At 37.0% G+C, this 20,498-nt stretch overlaps 1 protein-coding gene across 2 annotated transcripts in view; it reads left to right on the top strand.

The window, feature by feature from the left end:
- The window catches only part of HSPA12B (heat shock protein family A (Hsp70) member 12B), a 184,174-nt gene that overhangs the window by 73,918 nt on the left and 89,758 nt on the right, over window positions 1-20,498 (top strand). For both annotated transcript variants that reach the window (XM_053704327.1, XM_053704328.1), the window contains exons 3-4: window positions 10,121-10,221; window positions 13,187-13,311. In XM_053704327.1, the coding sequence (XP_053560302.1) occupies window positions 10,121-10,221; window positions 13,187-13,311 (226 nt within the window). The remainder of the gene's footprint in view (window positions 1-10,120; window positions 10,222-13,186; window positions 13,312-20,498) is intronic.

The raw sequence follows: 20,498 nt of genomic DNA, 5'->3' as shown, positions 1-20,498 counted from the left end.
CCTAAGTTACAACATGGCAGCTCCCATTGCTTTATAAACAAATAAAATGAAAATGTGCTTTTTACTACAGATTCTTTTGGTATTAGCACGGCTTAAAAGAACATTTAGTTCACAAATATAAATAAAATGCTCCATTTCTTTACATCTTGTTTTTAAACATTTCTTTGCTTGTGTTTATCCTCACAACATTTACCAGATGTCTTCTGGAACTGGGAGGTCTAGGCTGTGTGAGGGAGACTTGCAGGCAGGAGCTACAGGTGCTATGTAGATGGGGCCTGGCATATGTGTTGTGTCGCCAGCATTAGGAGTGCCAGGGGCAGAGATGGGGACATTTGCCCGGAAGACACAGCGTAGCCCCCAAACTATAACAGTCATAGATAGTTTTAGGACTAAAGAATTTAAAGGGATACGAAACTTACATTTTTCTCTTGTGATTCAGATACAAAATGCAATTTTAAACAACTTTCTAATTTACTTTTATTATGACATTTTATTTGTTCTCTTAGTATCTTTTGTTGAAAAGTAAGGCCATAAGCTCATTTCTGGAGCACTATATGGCAGAAGTTTTGCAAGAATGTTATCCATTTGCAAGAGCACTATATAGCAGCACATAATGCCATAAAGTGATCCAGATGCTACCTAGGTATCTCTTCAACACAGAATATCATTGGAATGAAACAAATTTGAAAATAGAAGTAAATTGGAAAGTTTTATTTTAAAACGGAATGCTCTGTCTGAACCGCAAAAGAACGTTTTTGTGTTTGATATTCTTTAAAGGGACATTGTACACTAGATTTTACTTTGTATAACTATTTTGTAGATGATCCATTGATAAAGCCCCTCTGGGATTGTTTTTGTAACAAAGTAGTTTTGCTTATTTTCTTCATAAATGGAAAGGGGCCCATTTATCACGCTCCGAAAGGAGCTTGACGGCCCGTGTTTCTGGCGAGTCTTCAGACTCGCCAGAAACAGCAGTTATGAAGCAGCGGTCACAAAGACTGCTGCTCCATAACCTGTCCACCTGCTCTGAGCAGGCCGATAGGAATCGTAACAATTCAACCTTATCGAGTACGATCGGGTTGATTGACACCCCGTGCTGGCGGCCCATTGGCTGTGAGTCTGCAGGGGGTGGCATTGCACCAGCAGCTCTTGTAAGCTGCTGGTGCAATGTTAAATGTGGAGAGCGTATTGCTCTCCGCATTCAGCGATGTCTTGCGGACCTGATCCGTACTGTCTGATCAGGTCCGCAAGACATTTCTTAAATATGCCTCAAAGAGTCCACAGCTGCATTCATTACTTTTGGGAAATAAGAACCTGGCTACCAGGAGGAGGTAAAGACACCCCAGCCAAAGGCTTAAATACTCCTCCCACTCCCCTCATCCCCCAGTCATTCTTTGCCTTTCGTCCCAGGAGGTTGGCAGAGACATGTCTCTTATGGAGGGAAGTACTCTTCGGCATGGGACAGGAGTTTTAAGTAGTCCTGTCAGTCTCTCAGTGAGGGCTTGGAAGAAAGTTAGAGTCCAGAGATGCAGGGAGAGTCTTTCTGCGAAACCATCTCGACTCATATTAACAGCTCCTCAAGCAATCAGCGTTGTCGAACTTCGCTCCGCTGCCTGCTTTTTTCTCTCAAGTCCATGGCGGAGGCGATGCTACTATTCGTCAAACTTGAAAGGCCATGTTCCTGTTCCATGGTGTTGATTCCGGTAAAATCATTTCATTTTACTTTATCGTCAATGTACTGTAATGTGAAGGTTTTCGCGAGAGGTTACACACCTTTGTGGGTCTAACTATATGACATAAGGGTCTCAGTGAGTCTCTGTTAGTACCTTGTAATCGAGGGTTAATATCTCCTGAGGGGGATTATTGAACAGGGGGGTTTATGATCATGTTTGTTATATGATTCAACCTGCTTATGTGTGATGTTTATGGGCTCGTGGTTGGAACTTTGAGGCCTTTGGAAGTGACGCAGCCTTTTGGTTGGGCGCGCTTTTTTGGACTGTTCGGTTCACCTTGTGTTCGGGCGTGGTTTTGTTCCATTCCCCATTTCCACATTCCTGACCGTGTGGCGAAGGAGATATTCTAGTCTGCAGGGGTCTGGTCATAGGAGGTGATGAGTGCCCCAGCCATTGTGGGTGTCAGGTGCCGTTTTTGTTTTCATACTTCAGTCCATCTTGATATTTCCTCTATCCAGTTATGGAGGATTCTGAGGCTGAGACTGTGCTCGTTTCAGATTCAGTTACGGAGGATTCTGATACCGAGACTATTTTGACCAAGCCCCAAAGTTTCAGATGTAGGGGCCTATTTATCAAGCCGTCGATAAGCCCGAATGCATCTGTTTCCGCGCGAGTCTTCAAGCTCGCCGTAAACAGGAGCTTAGAACTGCTGCTCCTTAACCTCTGAGGTGGCGGACAGCAATCAGCTCGATCGGATCTATTGTGAAATGCTTGTGTAGTGATAAATCGCTGTCGGCATTTATCGATGTGCGGCGGACATGACCTGCTACAGCGGATCATGTCCGTTTGCACTTTGATAATTCGGCCCCAGTAGACTGAAGTCTACAGATTCCTGTTTGTGTAATCTGTCTTTTCATATGCAGGGGATGGGGAGTGTCTGCCTTTCCTGCTTTCTCAGCCCTTTCAGTGGGTGTCCCAGCCTAACTTCATCAAGAGTGCTTAACTGGGAGCTTCTAAGTAAGTTTCTAAAAGGTTTTATACTGGATTTTTAAAGCAGTATCTGTGTATATTATTCTTTATAATAGTGTCTATTATATGCAGTCATATGACAATTGGTGTACACTGTCCCTTTAAGATGGGCTTTTTGTCACAAGGATTGTAAAGATTCATACATTGAGTGGGAAAACTTTAAACAAAATTAAAAAGTATTTTTTTATTTTTATGTGTTATATACTCTGTGTATATATATATATATATATATATATATATATATATATATATATATATATATATATATATATATACAGTATATAACATTTGTTTTGTAGCCATTAATCAGTAAACGTTACCCAGGTGCTGAAATAAAAAATGGGACAGCTCCTAAGCTTACATTCCTGATTTTACAAATAAAGATACCAAGACAACAAAGAAAATGTGATAATAGGAGTAAATTAGAAAGGTGCTTAAAATTGTTGCTCTATCTGAATCATGAAATAAAAAATGGGTTTTATATCCCTTAAAACATATTCTGTTTATTATTTGATGTTTATTTGATATTAATTATTTGATGTTTTTTCTACAAGATCGTTATCGAAGTGTCATAAGGAATCAGCTTCTTTCATATACTGTCCCTATTTCAATTTGAGAGGGGCAGTCCCTGATTCTGACCTTTGTGCTGCTGTCTCTCTAAGACAGTCATATATCCCTATCTGTAGAATTCCCCTTGGCCCCACCCACTGAGCAAATAGACACTCTCACAACTGCCCCACAACCCAATGACCATACATACACACCATAATCCCACCAAGACACACCCACAACCCCACCTACTAACTACACATGACCCCTATACAGCGCCACTTAAATCCTTACACAATCCATTAGAAAAAGGTACCACATGATCTAGAAAAATCTCCATAGACTTTGATGGTGTTTGTTGTCTGTTGAAAATAGGTAGATACGTTATTTTTTCTAAAAGATTGTGATCAACCCTAAGTTAGAGCCAAGAAAAAAATCTTTATTTGCTAATACATATCTTGTCTGTAATGTTGTGTCCTAAATAAATACATCACAATAATCTAAAGCAAACTGAGGTTGTTATTTTAAGTTCTTTTTTTATATTAATTGTTTGGGTATAAATAAATCTGGGGTAAATCACAATCCTTTAGAAATCTTTACCTAATGATTTATCTACAGAGAACCCCATAGGCGTGATCACAATCTATTTTGCAGCACTTTCTAGCAAAACTTTCTTAATGATCAAATTGCTGAAAAATGGTTCTGTACTTAAAGGGATATAAAACCCAATTTTTTTCTTTCATGATTTAGAAAGAGTATGCAATTTTAAACAACTTTCTAATCTACTTCTATTATCTAATTTGCTTCATTCTCTTGATATTCTTTGCTGAAAGGCATATCTAGATAGGCTCAGTAGCTGCTGATTGGTGGCTGCACATAGATGCCTCGTGTGATTGGCTCACACATGTGCATTGCTATTTCTTCAACAAAGGATATCTAAAAATGAGGCAAATTAGATAATAGAAGTAAATTGGAATGTTGTTTAAAATTGTATTCTCTACCTGAATCATGAAAGAAAAATGTTGGGTTTAGTGTCCCTTTAGCATGGAGATGTCCAACTTCTACTGATCACAATCAATGATGTTAATTATCTATACTTTTTTAATCCAGACATTTTTTTTTCAATACAAAAGTTAGGAATATTTGATCAATTCCAAGGCCGCATGTTACCAGCTACTATCTGCTTAAAGGGATATGAAACCCAACATTTTTCTTCCATGAATCAGAAAGAGTGTGCAATTTTAAACAACTTTTTAGGGTGCACGCTATTTTAGAGAAAAACATTTTTGGAAATATTTTCATATATAGATAGATAGATAGATAGATAGATAGATAGATAGATAGATAGATAGATAGATAGATAGATAGATAAACTTAATTTTATCTTTATACATATTGTCTCCCTATTAGAACTATAGCTCTATTCTGGAGCGCACTTTTAGTTATACACTTTTTACATTGTACTAGTGCCTGGGGGATTAGCCATTCAAATTTCTAATTTATAAAGAAAAGCTAATAGTTTCTTTATAGTTACTGATGCCTGATATTTCTTTTTAAAAATGGTACGCTCTGTCTGAATCACAAAGCCTTTTTTTGAGTTTCATATCACTTTAAACATTTAAATGTAAAAAATGATTAATAAGCACTTTTACACAAATAAAAATAGCGCTAACAATAACGCACTTTACCCACGATGCCCCTGCTCTCATCCCTTAGAGAGACATTTTTCTAATGATAAATGTGGTCAGACCTAACAAATTACTGTACAGAAGGACAGGTCATTTTCACTATATATTAGAACTCCTGTCTCTCTACAGGGAGGACAAGTACAATATTTATATATGTTTTACAGCAGAAATAGACAAAATGATAAATATATATTTCCATATTGTTTTATTTTCTTTAAATAAACATGCTATGGAGGGTGTAGCACTCTAAGTTTAATGATTATACTATAGAAGTACACACTTCCTGTTTCCTGACCAGGAATCACAGCTACTGAAAACATGTTTTTTATTTTACCCTTCTTGGCTGGATTCAAACTAGGGACACAATGTGGATAGCTACAATTAAAGGGACAGTGTGCTGTAAAATTAGTTTCCAATGACTTGTTATACCAATTGCAAAGTATAAAATGAATCTATAATATAGCTCATTTAGCTTTATTTCTGTGTATGAAATAACTTGTTTTGCATTTTGAAACCACAACCTATTCCAAACAAAGGCTTTCTTATCTATGTCTGTATGCAAAGCCCAATACTTAACAAATAAAAATTAACATTTTTTGTCTTATCTTTACACCTCCTACTCGGGATGTTATTTCTTCAACTGTCTGTGTTTGCATAGCTTTTTTATAGCCAATACTTAATTACTTAAAGGGACAGTCAACAATAAAATAGTTATTGTTTAAAAAGATAGATAACGCCTTTACTACCCATTCCCCAGCTTTGCACAACTAACATTGTTATATAAATATACTTTATAACCTTTAAACCTCTAAATGTCTGCCTGTTTCTAAGCCAATATAGACAGCCTCTTAATCCCATGCTTTTTTATTTGCTTTTCACAACAAGAGACTGCTAGTTCATGTGGGCCATATAGATAACAATGTGTTCACGCCCACGGGTTCTGCAAGACACAACTAAATGCAAGTCAATGGATAATAAATAAAAAGCCATGTGATCAGGGGGCTGTCAAAAGAGACTTAGATACAAGATAATCACAGAGGTAAAAAGTATATTAATATAACCATGTTGCTTATGCAAAACTGGGGAATGGATAATAAAGGGATTATCTATCTTTTAGAACAATAACATTTTTGGAGTTGACTGTCCCTTTAAATGTTGCGTGGGGATACAACAGATTAAAACAGCTATTTCAAATTCAAAAATAAAGGTAAAGGACCATTTATAAACACTGTAATACTCTCCAGCAGGTAAAATGGATCATCAGTAACATACTACAGAGGGCAAAAAATGACAACACACTTTCTATTTAAAAGTCCAATTAGTTTGTAAATGTTGTAATTCAGTTTGGGTACACTAGATGGCCTCCCTCCCCTATAATTGCTGTAAGTTACAATATGTCAGATGCTCTAAACAATGGGTAAAACATTTCTATTGGACATTTACTGCATTAAAGCAGAAGTTCACTGGTTAGCAACCATTTTGTTTAAATCCTTAAAGGGACATTCAAGTGAAAAGTAGGCTCAGAAGCCTGCGCTTGCTTGAGAACCATAGGTATAACATTGTTACATTGTTGCAGAATCAGTTGCTCTTATGCAAAATAATAAGTAAATAGGACACTTTGTTACATTTGGAAGCTCTATATAAATCATAAAAAGCTTGTTTCATTGCAGCTTCCATATCCCTTTAAAGGGACACAAAACCCCAATTTTTTCTTTCATGATTCTGATAGAGCATACCATTTTAAACAACTTTCAATATTACTTCTATTATCAAACTGTCTTTGTTTTCTTGTTATCCTTTGTTGAAAAGCAAGAAGGTAAGTTCAGGAGCGTGTACGTGTCTGCAGTAGTATATGACATCAGTTTTGCAACAATGTTATACATTAGTGAGAGCACTAGATGGCAGCAGTTTTATAATAATGTTATACATTAGCAAGAGCACTAGATGGCAGCAGTTTTATAACAATGTTATACATTAGTGAGAGCACTAGATGGCAGCAGTTTTATAATAATGTTATACATTAGCAAGAGCACTAGATGGCAGCAGTTTTATAACAATATTATACATTAGCAAGAGCACTAGATGGCAGCAGTTTTATAACAATGTTATACATTAGCAAGAGCACTAGATGGCAGCAGTTTTGTAATAATGTTATACATTAGTGAGAGCACTAGATGGCAGCAGTTGTACAATGTTATACATTAGTGAGAGCACTAGATGGCAGCAGTTGTACAATGTTATACATTAGTGAGAGCACTAGATGGCAGCAGTTGTACAATGTTATACATTAGTGAGAGCACTAGATTGCAGCAGTTGTACAATGTTATACATTAGTGAGAGCACTAGATGGCAGCAGTTGTACAATGTTATACATTAGTGAGAGCACTAGATGGCAGCAGTTGTACAATGTTATACATTAGTGAGAACACTAGATGGCAGCAGTTGTACAATGTTATACATTAGTGAGAGCACTAGATGGCAGCAGTTGTACAATGTTATACATTAGTGAGAGCACTAGATGGCAGCAGTTGTACAATGTTATACATTAGTGATTAGTGAGAGCACTAGATGGCAGCAGTTGTACAATGTTATACATTAGTGAGAGCACTAGATGGCAGCAGTTGTACAATGTTATACATTAGTGAGAGCACTAGATGGCAGCAGTTGTACAATGTTATACATTAGTGAGAGCACTAGATGGCAGCAGTTGTACAATGTTATACATTAGTGAGAGCACTAGATGGCAGCAGTTGTACAATGTTATATATTAGTGAGAGCACTAGATGGCAGCAGTTGTACAATGTTATACATTAGTGAGAGCACTAGATGGCAGCAGTTGTACAATGTTATATATTAGTGAGAGCACTAGATGGCAGCAGTTGTACAATGTTATACATTAGTGAGAGCACTAGATGGCAGCAGTTGTACAATGTTATACATTAGTGAGAACACTAGATGGCAGCAGTTGTACAATGTTATACATTAGTGAGAGCACTAGATGGCAGCAGTTGTACAATGTTATACATTAGTGAGAGCACTAGATAGCAGCAGTTGTACAATGTTATACATTAGGGAGAGCACTAGATGGCAGCAGTTGTACAATGTTATACATTAGTAAGAGCACTAGATGGCAGCAGTTGTACAATGTTATACATTAGTGAGAACACTAGATGGCAGCAGTTGTACAATGTTATACATTAGTGAGAGCACTAGATGGCAGCAGTTGTACAATGTTATACATTAGTGAGAGCACTAGATGGCAGCAGTTGTACAATGTTATACATTAGTGAGAGCACTAGATGGCAGCAGTTGTACAATGTTATATATTAGTGAGAGCACTAGATGGCAGCACTGTTTCCTATCATGTAGCTCTCCAGACAGTGCACACTTCCTATCAAGGTATCTCTTCAACAAAGAATAACATGAGAACAAAGCAAATGTATTAATAGACGTAAGTTGGGAACTTTTATTAAATTGTATTCTCTGTCTGAATCATGAAAGAAATATTCTGGGTATCATTAAAATGTACGACCACCTCCCTTTACTCCACTCCTACTGTGCTGGCCGGCAAGCTCAGCTCAGTTGCATATCTGATGTACTGAAGATTACTTGACAATTAAAGGGACAATAATCACCCGGTAATTACAGACATTTCTGTTGTGTTGCTATAGAGTAACATATCAGCCAAGTCTAAACATTTTATAAACAAATTAACATCTTGTTTGCTGCAGTTGTTTTTCAGTAGCCATCTCCAACAACTACTTGCCTTGTTTAGAGGAGCCAATTTGGGCTCGAGTCCACAGCAAATAAGGCTAGCCACGGTCATTATGTTAGTATAATGGTGGTCCCTCAGTCACTTCACCCACCACAGTAAAAGGCTGCAGTGGGTACAGTGCATCATTTAGCTCACCCTTCAGGGGTATTTCCATTTATGTACTTGCTGCTTCTGGCTCCTTACACACAAGTAAGGTTACAGTTAAAGGGACATAAAACCCACATTATTTATTGCATGATTCAGACAACTTTCCAATTTACTTTTGTTATCAAATTTGCTTTATTTTCTTGGTATTCTTTGTTGAAAAAGCAGGAAGGTAAGTTCAGCAGCTTGCATGTCTCTGCAGCACTAGATGGCAGCAGTTTTACAAGAATGTTATACATCAGCAAGAGCACTAGATGGCAGCAGTTTTACAAGAATGTTATACATCAGCAAGAGCACTAGAGGGCAGCAGTTTTACAAGAATGTTATACATCAGCAAGAGCACTAGATGGCAGCAGTTTTACAAGAATGTTATACATCAGCAAGCGCACTAGATGGCAGCAGTTTTACAGGAATGTTATACATCAGCAAGAGCACTAGATGGCAGCAGTTTTACAAGAATGTTATACATCAGCAAGAGCACTAGATGGCAGCAGTTTTACAAGAATGTTATACATCATCAAGAGCACTAGATGGCAGCAGTTTTACAATAATGTTATACATCATCAAGAGCACTAGATGGCAGCAGTTTTACAAGAATTTTATACATCAGCAAGAGCACTAGATGGAAGCAGTTTTACAAGAATGTTATACATCAGCAGGTGCACTAGATGGCAGCAGTTTTACAGGAATGTTATACATCAGCAAGAGCACTAGATGGAAGCAGTTTTACAAGAATGTTATACATCAGCAAGAGCACTAGAAGGCAGCAGTTTTACAGGAATGTTATACATTAGCAAGAGCACTAGAGGGCAGCAGTTTTACAATAATGTTATACATCAGCAAGAGCACTAGAAAAGTGGTAAATTCAGTACTAGAGATCCAAGGGTACTAACCAATCAGAATGGGTCCCTGGTGTGCCTAAATTTGTACTAACCTTTAAAAAAATACTCTTGCATGTTCATCATATGTTTTTGCGGTAAACAAACATTACAGTAAATTTTTCCTATAAACCTAAAATATGCATGAATTGCTTTGTGGCTCATCCTGTGCGTTTTGGATACTTGGCATGAGGATCCTGCTGTGGGAATTGATTTTTTGCAATTAATGATTTAAACTACAGATTAATACATTTACTATATAAAAAAAAGCTAACCTACCCTTTGTGCTGCTATTGTTTTTATTTACATACTTGACAGATTCACCTATAGAAAACATTTAGATTATTTGTAGCACAACACCTGAAACACTCTGTTTTTTTACAGCAACAAGTATGGATCGCTCTTGTACGCCATCTCCACCAAACTCGCCAAACCTGCACAACGAGAGCTGTAATATTGCTCCTCTCACTCCGTCCCAGTCACCGGTAAGAATCTCTGATATTCTTTTTTTCTATTATTAATATCCCCTATCTATCTATCTATCTATCTATCTATCTATCTATCTGGCCAAAAGTATGACAACTCATCAAACCATGGAAGCACTCGATTGGCTAAAATTTCTTTGTATCCTGTAGCATTAAGATGACCCTTCACTGGAACTAAAGGGCCTAGTCCAAACCCTGAAAAAGCAGCCACAGACCCTTATCTCTCCTCTATCAAACTTTACAGTAGGCCCTATGCATTCCTGTAGGTAGTATATTACCGAGACTCTCCCATCAGACTACCAGATAGTGAAGCATGATTCATCACTCCGCAGAACGTTTCCACTGCTCCAGAGTCTAGTGGCTGTGTGCATTACACCAGTTTACCTGACACATATTAATGTGACGCTTGTGTACGGCTGCTCGGCTATGGAAACACATTTTATGAAGCTCCTGATGCACAGATCTTGTGCTGGTGTAGCTTGCAGAGTCAGTTTCCAATGCTATAGTGAGTGATACAATTCTTACGCACTCACCGGTCCTGCTCTGTACATTTGTGTGATCCACCACGTTATGGCTGGACTGCTGACTCCTAGAGGCTTCTAACTCTCAATAACACCACAAACAGTTGACCGGGGAGTAGGGAAGAAATGTCACAAATTGACTAGTGGTAAAGGTGGCATCCTATGAAAGTGCCATGTTTAAAGTCACTGAGCTCTTCAGTACAACACATTGTACTGCCAATGTTTGTCTATGGGGATTTCATGATCATGTGCTGGATTTAAGGCACCTGTTAGCAATGGGTGTGGCTGAAACACTTGAACTTGATCATTAGTAGTGGTGACCCCATACATACATATACTATATATATATAAAGGGATACTAAACCCAATTTTTTTTCTTTCATGATTCAGATAGAGCACGTCATTTTAAGCAACTTTCTAATTTACTCCTATTACCAATATCTTTCTTTGTTCTCTTGGTATCTTTATTTGAAAAAGCAGGAATGTAAAGCTTAGGAAATGGCCCATTTTTGGTTCAGACCCTGGGTAGCGCAACATTTAGCCACCAATCAACAAGCGCTACCCAGGTGCTGAACCAAAAATGGGCCGGCTCCTAAGCTTACATTATTACTTTTCAAATAAAGATAGCAAGAGAACAAAGAAAAATTGATAACAGGCGTAAATTTGAATGTTGCTTAAAATTGCATGCTCTATCTGAATCATGAAAGTTAAAATGTGGGTTTAGTATCTATTTAATTAATATAATTGCTCTTCTTTCATATGCATGATAGAATAAGTTTATTGCATTACATTTGCCCCATTCTGCACAATCTAAGGCTGCTGATATAATATATATATATATACACTTACATATATACACTTACATATATATACACTTACATATATATACACTTACATATATATATATACTTACATATATACACTTACATATATACACTTACATATATACACTTACATATATACACTTACATATATATACACTTACATATATATACACTTACATATATATATATACTTACATATATACACTTACATATATATACACTTACATATATATACACTTACATATATACACTTACATATATATATATACTTACATATATACACTTACATATATATACACTTACATATATATACACTTACATATATATACACTTACATATATACACTTACATATATATATATACTTACATATATACACTTACATATATACACTTACATATATACACTTACATATATACACTTACATATATACACTTACATATATATACACTTACATATATATACACTTACATATATATATATACTTACATATATACACTTACATATATATACACTTACATATATATACACTTACATATATATACACTTACATATATACACTTACATATATATATATACTTACATATATACACTTACATATATACACTTACATATATACACTTACATATATACACTTACATATATACACTTACATATATACACTTACATATATACACTTACATATATACACTTACATATATACACTTACATATATACACTTACATATATACACTTACATATATACACTTACATATATATATATACTTACATATATACACTTACATATATACACTTACATATATATATATACTTACATATATACACTTACATATATACACTTACATATATATATATACTTACATATATACACTTACATATATACACTTACATATATACACTTACATATATACACTTACATATATACACTTACATATATACACTTACATATATACACTTACATATATACACTTACATATATACACTTACATATATATACTTACATATATACACTTACATATATACACTTACATATATACACTTACATATATACACTTACATATATACACTTACATATATACACTTACATATATACACTTACATATATATATATACTTACATATATACACTTACATATATACACTTACATATATACACTTACATATATACACTTACATATATACACTTACATATATACACTTACATATATACACTTACATATATACACTTACATATATACACTTACATATATACACTTACATATATACACTTACATATATACACTTACATATATACACTTACATATATACACTTACATATATACACTTACATATATACACTTACATATATACACTTACATATATACACTTACATATATACACTTACATATATACACTTACATATATACACTTACATATATACACTTACATATATACACTTACATATATACACTTACATATATACACTTACATATATATATATATACTTGCAGGACTTTGAAATGATTACCCTGCAGGTGTGTAAAAAAGATTTAGACCCAACATGTAAAAATCCTTATACAAGTAAATGAGGTTCTGTATTGGAACTAACATTTCTAATAATTTCATGTTCATTTTGTTTTTCAGCCAAGTGAGCATCGGACAATGAGAAGGGCTCAGTTCTTCGTAGTTGTGGCAATAGATTTTGGAACCACTTCCAGCGGCTACGCTTTTAGTTTTTCGAAAGACCCAGAAGCCATTCACATGATGAGGTGAGTCCAAATTCTTGTTTTGTATAATCACAACCAGTGCCTAATGCCATTATATAATATGTCTTAGCTAAACTCATAAGAAAAAATAGGCAAATTACACGGTGGCTCTGCATTAAAGAGTCAGTGATCTATTTTGAGCTCCATGTTGGATCAGCTTTAAAAATAATTTCTTATTATATTTACTAGTTATATATAAATAGTGAAGAAGTAAAAGGTTAGCATTGCTGTTTTATAAATACATACATTATCCATATGATAAATCTCTTGTAAGTGATGCAGCAGATCTGTAAAAAAACTGCCTAGAAAATCACATGAATATTTATATGTAAAAAGGAAGATTGTTTACCTCAAAAATTCCTTTAGCTCAGCAGAGTGCACTGTAAGCAATTATACTTCAGATACTCTTTTTACTGTCATCTACATGTTGAAAAAACAGCCAATCAGAATCACCAGTGCTGATTTCACACTTTGCTTTACTGTGATCTTGAGGGATTTGGCCATAATCTTGTGAGATTCCACAGTAAACTTCCTTAAAGGGACAGTCTACACCAGGGGTCGCCAACCTTTCGGACCTCAGGGACCACTAAACTCACAATTTTGAATCCCGTGGACCACTAACATGAATTTTTTTTAAAAGGTACAAACCTGTGTGTGTGTATGTATATATATATATATATATATATATATATATATATATATATACAGGGAGTGCAGAATTATTAGGCAAGTTGTATTTCTGAGGATTAATTTTATTATTGAACAACAACCATGTTCTCAATGAACCCAAAAAACTCATTAATATCAAAGCTGAATAGTTTTGGAAGTAGTTTTTAGTTTGTTTTTAGTTATAGCTATTTTAGGGGGATATCTGTGTGTGCAGGTGACTATTACTTTGCATAATTATTAGGCAACTTAACAAAAACAAATATATACCCATTTCAATTATTTATTTTTACCAGTGAAACCAATATAACATCTCAACATTCACAAATATACATTTCTAACATTCAAAAACAAAACAGAAACAAATCAGTGACCAATATAGCCACCTTTCTTTGCAAGGACACTTAAAAGCCTGCCATCCATGGATTCTGTCAGTGTTTTGATCTGTTCACCATCAACATTGCGTGCAGCAGCAACCACAGCCTCCCAGACACTGTTCAGAGAGGTGTACTGTTTTCCCTCCTTGTAAATCTCACATTTGATGATGGACCACAGGTTCTCAATGGGGTTCAAATCAGGTGAACAAGGAGGCCATGTCATTAGATTTTCTTCTTTTATACCCTTTCTTGCCAGCCACGCTGTGGAGTACTTGGACGCGTGTGATGGAGCATTGTCCTGCATGAAAATCATGTTTTTCTTGAAGGATGCAGACTTCTTCCTGTACCACTGCTTGAAGAAGGTGTCTTCCAGAAACTGGCAGTAGGCCTGGGAGTTGAGCTTGACTCCATCCTCAACCCGAAAAGGCCCCACAAGCTCATCTTTGATGATACCAGCCCAAACCAGTACTCCACCTCCACCTTGCTGGCGTCTGAGTCGGACTGGAGCTCTCTGCCCTTTACCAATCCAGCCACGGGCCCATCCATCTGGCCCATCAAGACTCACTCTCATTTCATCAGTCCATAAAACCTTAGAAAAATCAGTCTTGAGATATTTCTTGGCCCAGTCTTGACGTTTCAGCTTGTGTGTCTTGTTCAGTGGTGGTCGTCTTTGAGCCTTTCTTACCTTGGCCATGTCTCTGAGTATTGCACACCTTGTGCTTTTGGGCACTCCAGTTATGTTGCAGCTCTGAAATATGGCCAAACTGGTGGCAAGTGGCATCTTGGCAGCTGCACGCTTGACTTTTCTCAGTTAATGGGCAGTTATTTTGCGCCTTGGTTTTTCCACACGCTTCTTGCGACCCTGTTGACTATTTTGAAAGAAACGCTTGATTGTTCGATGATCACGCTTCAGAAGCTTTGCAATTTTAAGAGTGCTGCATCCCTCTGCAAGATATCTCACTATTTTTGACTTTTCTGAGCCTGTCAAGTCCTTCTTTTGACCCATTTTGCCAAAGGAAAGGAAGTTGCCTAATAATTATGCACACCTGATATAGGGTGTTGATGTCATTAGACCACACCCCTTCTCATTACAGAGATGCACATCACCTAATATGCTTAATTGGTAGTAGGCTTTCAAGCCTATACAGCTTGGAGTAAGACAACATGCATAAAGAGGATGATGTGGTCAAAAATACTCATTTGCCTTATAATTCTGCACTCCCTGTATACACATATATATATACACAAATATATATATATATATATATATATATATATATATATATACACACACACACGCAAACATTGTACATAACTAGTATAACCATAGCTAAGTTTACATTATGTATATATTTATATTTAATTTTTAATAATAATTTTTTGGGGATTTAACTAATTGAATGACAGAACTGAGGGAATACTTCCAAATGACAGATGAAGGGTAAGTACCAACTTTTGTGCTGCAAACAGAGCGGCAGAAAGAGATTTTTTTAAGATTTTCTTTTTTTTATACTTTAATTCCACTATTTCAAGCCAAGACTATACCAACCTCTGCTGGCTTTAGAATGGAAGCATTTTCCACTGAGCAGCGCGCCGGGCAAAAGGAGTTAAAAATACAATCTAGCTACGCAAGTTGTGCAGTACTACGCAACGTGCGTTTTCATTGATGTCCAGCCATGCACTGTAGGGAGTTGCGGCACGACGGGGATGACACCATCAGAGGAGATGAATTCCTGCTTGATGGTGTCAAGGACCACCAACATTTTCTCGTGGACCACCAGTGGTCCAGGGACCACTGGTTGGCAACCGCTGGTCTACACCATAGTCATCTTAAAGACTTACCTTAGATTAAGCTGCAAATAGCCTCCTACACCTTTTCTAAATCATTCAGCAGGAACAGTAAAATAGTAATTTTAAAATGAATATTGTTTCTAACCCCTTTGAAATGGCTGCGAAGCTCTGACTGCTGATGACATCACAATCTGGGCTGCAAATGATGTCCAATCACAAAGGGCCCACTAGTTGGATTTAACAGACTGTCATAGCTATTCAGCAGAAATCATAAATGTAGCGCAGATCGTGATGTCATCAGTAGGTGGAGCTTGGCAGACATTTTTTAAGTGTAGACTGTCCCTTTAAACTTTTTGTATGTGCACAACTCATCCCTTGGGACAGATTGTTCACAATAGTCAATGGCAATAAAATGAGAATTCTTATACCCAAATGAAAAGAAAGCGTATTAGGCTCGGTGTGCATCCAATTTAAACGGGACTGCTCTTTATTGGTGACTGTGACTGAGCCAATATTCCAAAGCTCATTTCAATAAGAGTTCATCATTACTATGTTTGTTCTCAGCCTGAGTGAAGATGTTACAATGACATTTGGAAATGAATCAAGCTAATTAAAATGAACAAAAAAATCTCATGATTTCTGCCCTAGTGAAAAAATATTTTCTCTGCCAATCTGTAGGAAGATAACTCTGTTCACACAACATGTCACCTTTGGCTCATAAAAACAAAGCGTTTAATTTTGTTAAATTGATAAAAGTTATTATGGAAACTTAAAGTGATTTGTTTGTGATTACAACTAAATAAACCTTTTTTGTTTTGGCCTAAAATCGCAACATAACCGTTTAAGTAACATGTTTTGTTTTTGTAATTATATGAAACTATCATACATTCGGCTAGATTACGAGTTTTGCGGTGCTAACGAGCAGTTTTGTCTCACCGCTCACTTACCTACAGCGCTGGTATTACGAGTTTTCAGAAACCCGTCATTAAAAGACAAGAAGTGAGCGTTGAGCAAAATTTTGCACATTACCGCACTCCAATACCAGTGCTGCTTAAGTCAGCGGTGAGCTGGTCGTACGTGCTCGTGCACGATTTCCCTACAGGAATCAACGGGAGAGCCAGCTGAAATAAAGTCTAACACCTGCAAAAAAGCAGCGTAAAACTCCTTAACGCAGCCCCATTGATTCCTATGGGGAAACAAAAGCTATGTCTACACCTAACACCCTAACATGAACCCGAGTCTAAACACCCCTAATCTTACACTTATTAACCCCTAATCTGCCGCCCCCGACATCGCCGACACCTGCATTATTTTTATTGACCCCTAATCTGCCGCTCCGGACACCGCCGCCACCTACATTATATTTATGAACCCCTAATCTGCTGCCCCCAACATCGCCGACACCTACATTATATTTATTAACCCCTAATCTGCCGCCTCCAATGTTGCCGCCACCTACCTACACTTATTAACCCCTAATCTGCTGCCCCCAACGTCGCAGCCACTATATTAAAGTTATTAACCCTTAAATCTAAGTCTAACCCTAACGCTTCCTAACTTAAATATAATTTAAATAAGTCTAAATAAAATTCCTATCATTAACTTAATTATTCCTATTTAAAATGAAATACTTACCGGTAAAATAAACCCTAAGCTAGCTACAATATAACTAAAAGTTACATTGTAGATAGCTTAGTGTTTTATTTTTATTTTACAGGCAAGTTTGTATTTATTTTAACTAGATAGAATAGTTATTAAATAGTTATTAACTATTTAATAACTACCTAGCTAAAATAAATACAAAAGTACCTGTAAAATAAAACCTAACCTAAGTTACAATAACACCTAACACTACAGTATAATTAAATAAATTAACTAAATTAAATACAATTAAATAAATGAAATTAAATTAGCTAAAGTACACAAAAAGAGTCGGACAGATAGCTCAGCATGCTAAGGCACTGAGCTCTGTAGCAACCCAAGGGTTGCAGGTTCGCTCCCCGGCGAGGTCCACTCAGCCTTTCATCCTTCCGTCGATAAAATGAGCAGCGTCTTGAGACCCTTACGGGTGATTAGTCGCGCTTTACAAGTACCCAATACACACATACAATACAAAAAAAACACTAAAGTACAGAAAATAATAAACAAATTACAGATATTTAAACTAATTACACCTAATCTAATAGCCCTATCAAAATAAAAAATCCGCCCAAAATAAAACCTAAACCTAAACTAAACTACCAATAGCCCTTAAAAGGGCCTTTTGCGGGGGAATTGCCCCAAAGTAATCAGCTCTTTTACCTGACAAAAAAATCCAAACAACCCCCCAACAATAAAACCCACCACCCACACAACCAACCCCCAAATAAAATACTAACTTAAAAAACCTAAGCTCCCCATTGCCCTGAAAAGGGCATTTGGATGGGCATTGCCCTTAAAAGGGCAGTTAGCTCTTTTGCAAGCCCAAAGTTCCTAAACTAAAAATAAAACCCACCCAATGCACCCTTAAAAAAAACCCCTGAAGATCGACTTACTGGGAGAAGTCTTCATGCAAGCCGGATCGAAGTCCTCAACGAAGCCGGGGAAGTCTTCATCCAAGCCGGGTGAAGTGGTCCTCCAGACGGGCAGAAGTCTTCATCCAGACGGCATCTTCTATCTTCATCCATCCGACGCGGAGCGCGTCCATCTTCAAGACATCCGGCGCGGAGCATCCTTTTCAATCGACGTCTTCTTACTAAATAACGGTTCCTTTAAGTGGCGTCATCCAAGATGGCGTCCCTTAAATTCCGATTGGCTGATAGAATTCTATCAGCCAATTGGAATTAAGGTAGAAAAAATCCTATTGGCTGATGCAATCAGCCAATAGGATTGAAGTTCAATCCTATTGGCTGATCCAATCAGCCAATAGGATTGAGCTCGCATTCTATTGGCTGATTTTTTCTACCTTAATTCTGATTGGCTGATAGAATTCTATCAACCAATCGGAAACTAAGGGACGCCATCTTGGATGACGTCACTTAAACGAACCGTCATTTAGTAAGAAGACATTGATTGAAGAGGATGCTCCACGCTGGATGTCTTGAAGATGGACCCGCTCCGCACCGGATGGATGAAGATAGAAGATGCCGTCTGAATGAAGACTTCTGCCCGTCTGGAGGACCACTTTGCCTGGCTTGGATGAAGACTTCTCCCGGCTTCGTTGAGGACTTCGGCCCGGCTTGGATGAAGACTTCTCCCGGTAAGTCGATCTTCAGGGGGTTAGAGTTAGGTTTTTTTAAGGGTGTATTGGGTGGGTTTTATTTTTAGGTTAGGGACTTTGGGCTTGCAAAAGAGCTAACTGCCCTTTTAAGGGCAATGCCCATCCAAATGCCCTTTTCAGGGCAATGGGGAGCTTAGGGTTTTTTAGATAGTATTTTATTTGGGGTGTTGGTTGTGTGGGTGGTGGGTTTTACTGTTGGGGGGGTTGTTTGTATTTTTTTTTCAGGTAAAAGAGCTGATTACTTTGGGGCAATGCCCCGCAAAAGGCCCTTTTAAGGGCTATTGGTAGTTTAGGCTAGGGTTTTTTTTTATTTTGGGGGGGCTTTTTTTTTAATAGGGCTATTAGATTAGGTGTAATTAGTTTAAACATCTGTAATTTGTTTATTATTTTCTGTAATTTAGTGTTTGTTTTTTACTTTAGCTAATTTAATTTAATTGATTTAATTGTATTTAATTTAGTTAATTTATTTAATTATAGTGTAGTGTTAGGTGTTATTTTAACTTAGGTTAGGTTTTATTTTACAGGCAGTGGCTAGCTCCTCAGTGCCAGCAGAACTCATGCAGGCTGAGACCATGACTTTCCCACTACCATGCTTGACTGTAGGCAAGACACACTTGTCTTTGTACTCCTCACCTGGTTGCCGCCACACATGCTTGACATGATCTGAACCAAATAAGTTTATATTGGTCTCATTGGACCACAAGACATGGTTCCCGAAATCCAAGTCCTTTGTTTGTGGGCTTTCTTGTGCATTATCTTTAAAAGAGGCTTCCTTCTTGGGCGACAGCCATGCAGTCAAATTTGATGAAATGTGCGGCGTATGGTCTAAGCACTGACAGGCTGACCCCCACCCCTTCAACCTCTGCAACAATGCTGGCAGCACTCATACATCTATTTTCCAAAGACAACCACAGGATATGACGCTGAGCATGTGCACTCAACTTCTTTGGTCGACCATGGCAATCCCTGTTCTGAGTGAAACTCTTGCCCACTGTGCTGCAGCTCAGTTTCAGGGTCTTGGCAATCTTCTTATAGCCTAGGCCATCTTTATGTAGAGCAACAATTCATTTTTTTCAGATCCTCAGAGAGTTCTTTGC

This window comes from Bombina bombina, chromosome 2 (genome assembly GCF_027579735.1).
Source record: "Bombina bombina isolate aBomBom1 chromosome 2, aBomBom1.pri, whole genome shotgun sequence".
NCBI lineage: Eukaryota > Metazoa > Chordata > Amphibia > Anura > Bombinatoridae > Bombina > Bombina bombina.
Note: the sequence above shows the minus strand (reverse complement) of the source record. Positions and strands in the feature narration are given on the sequence as shown.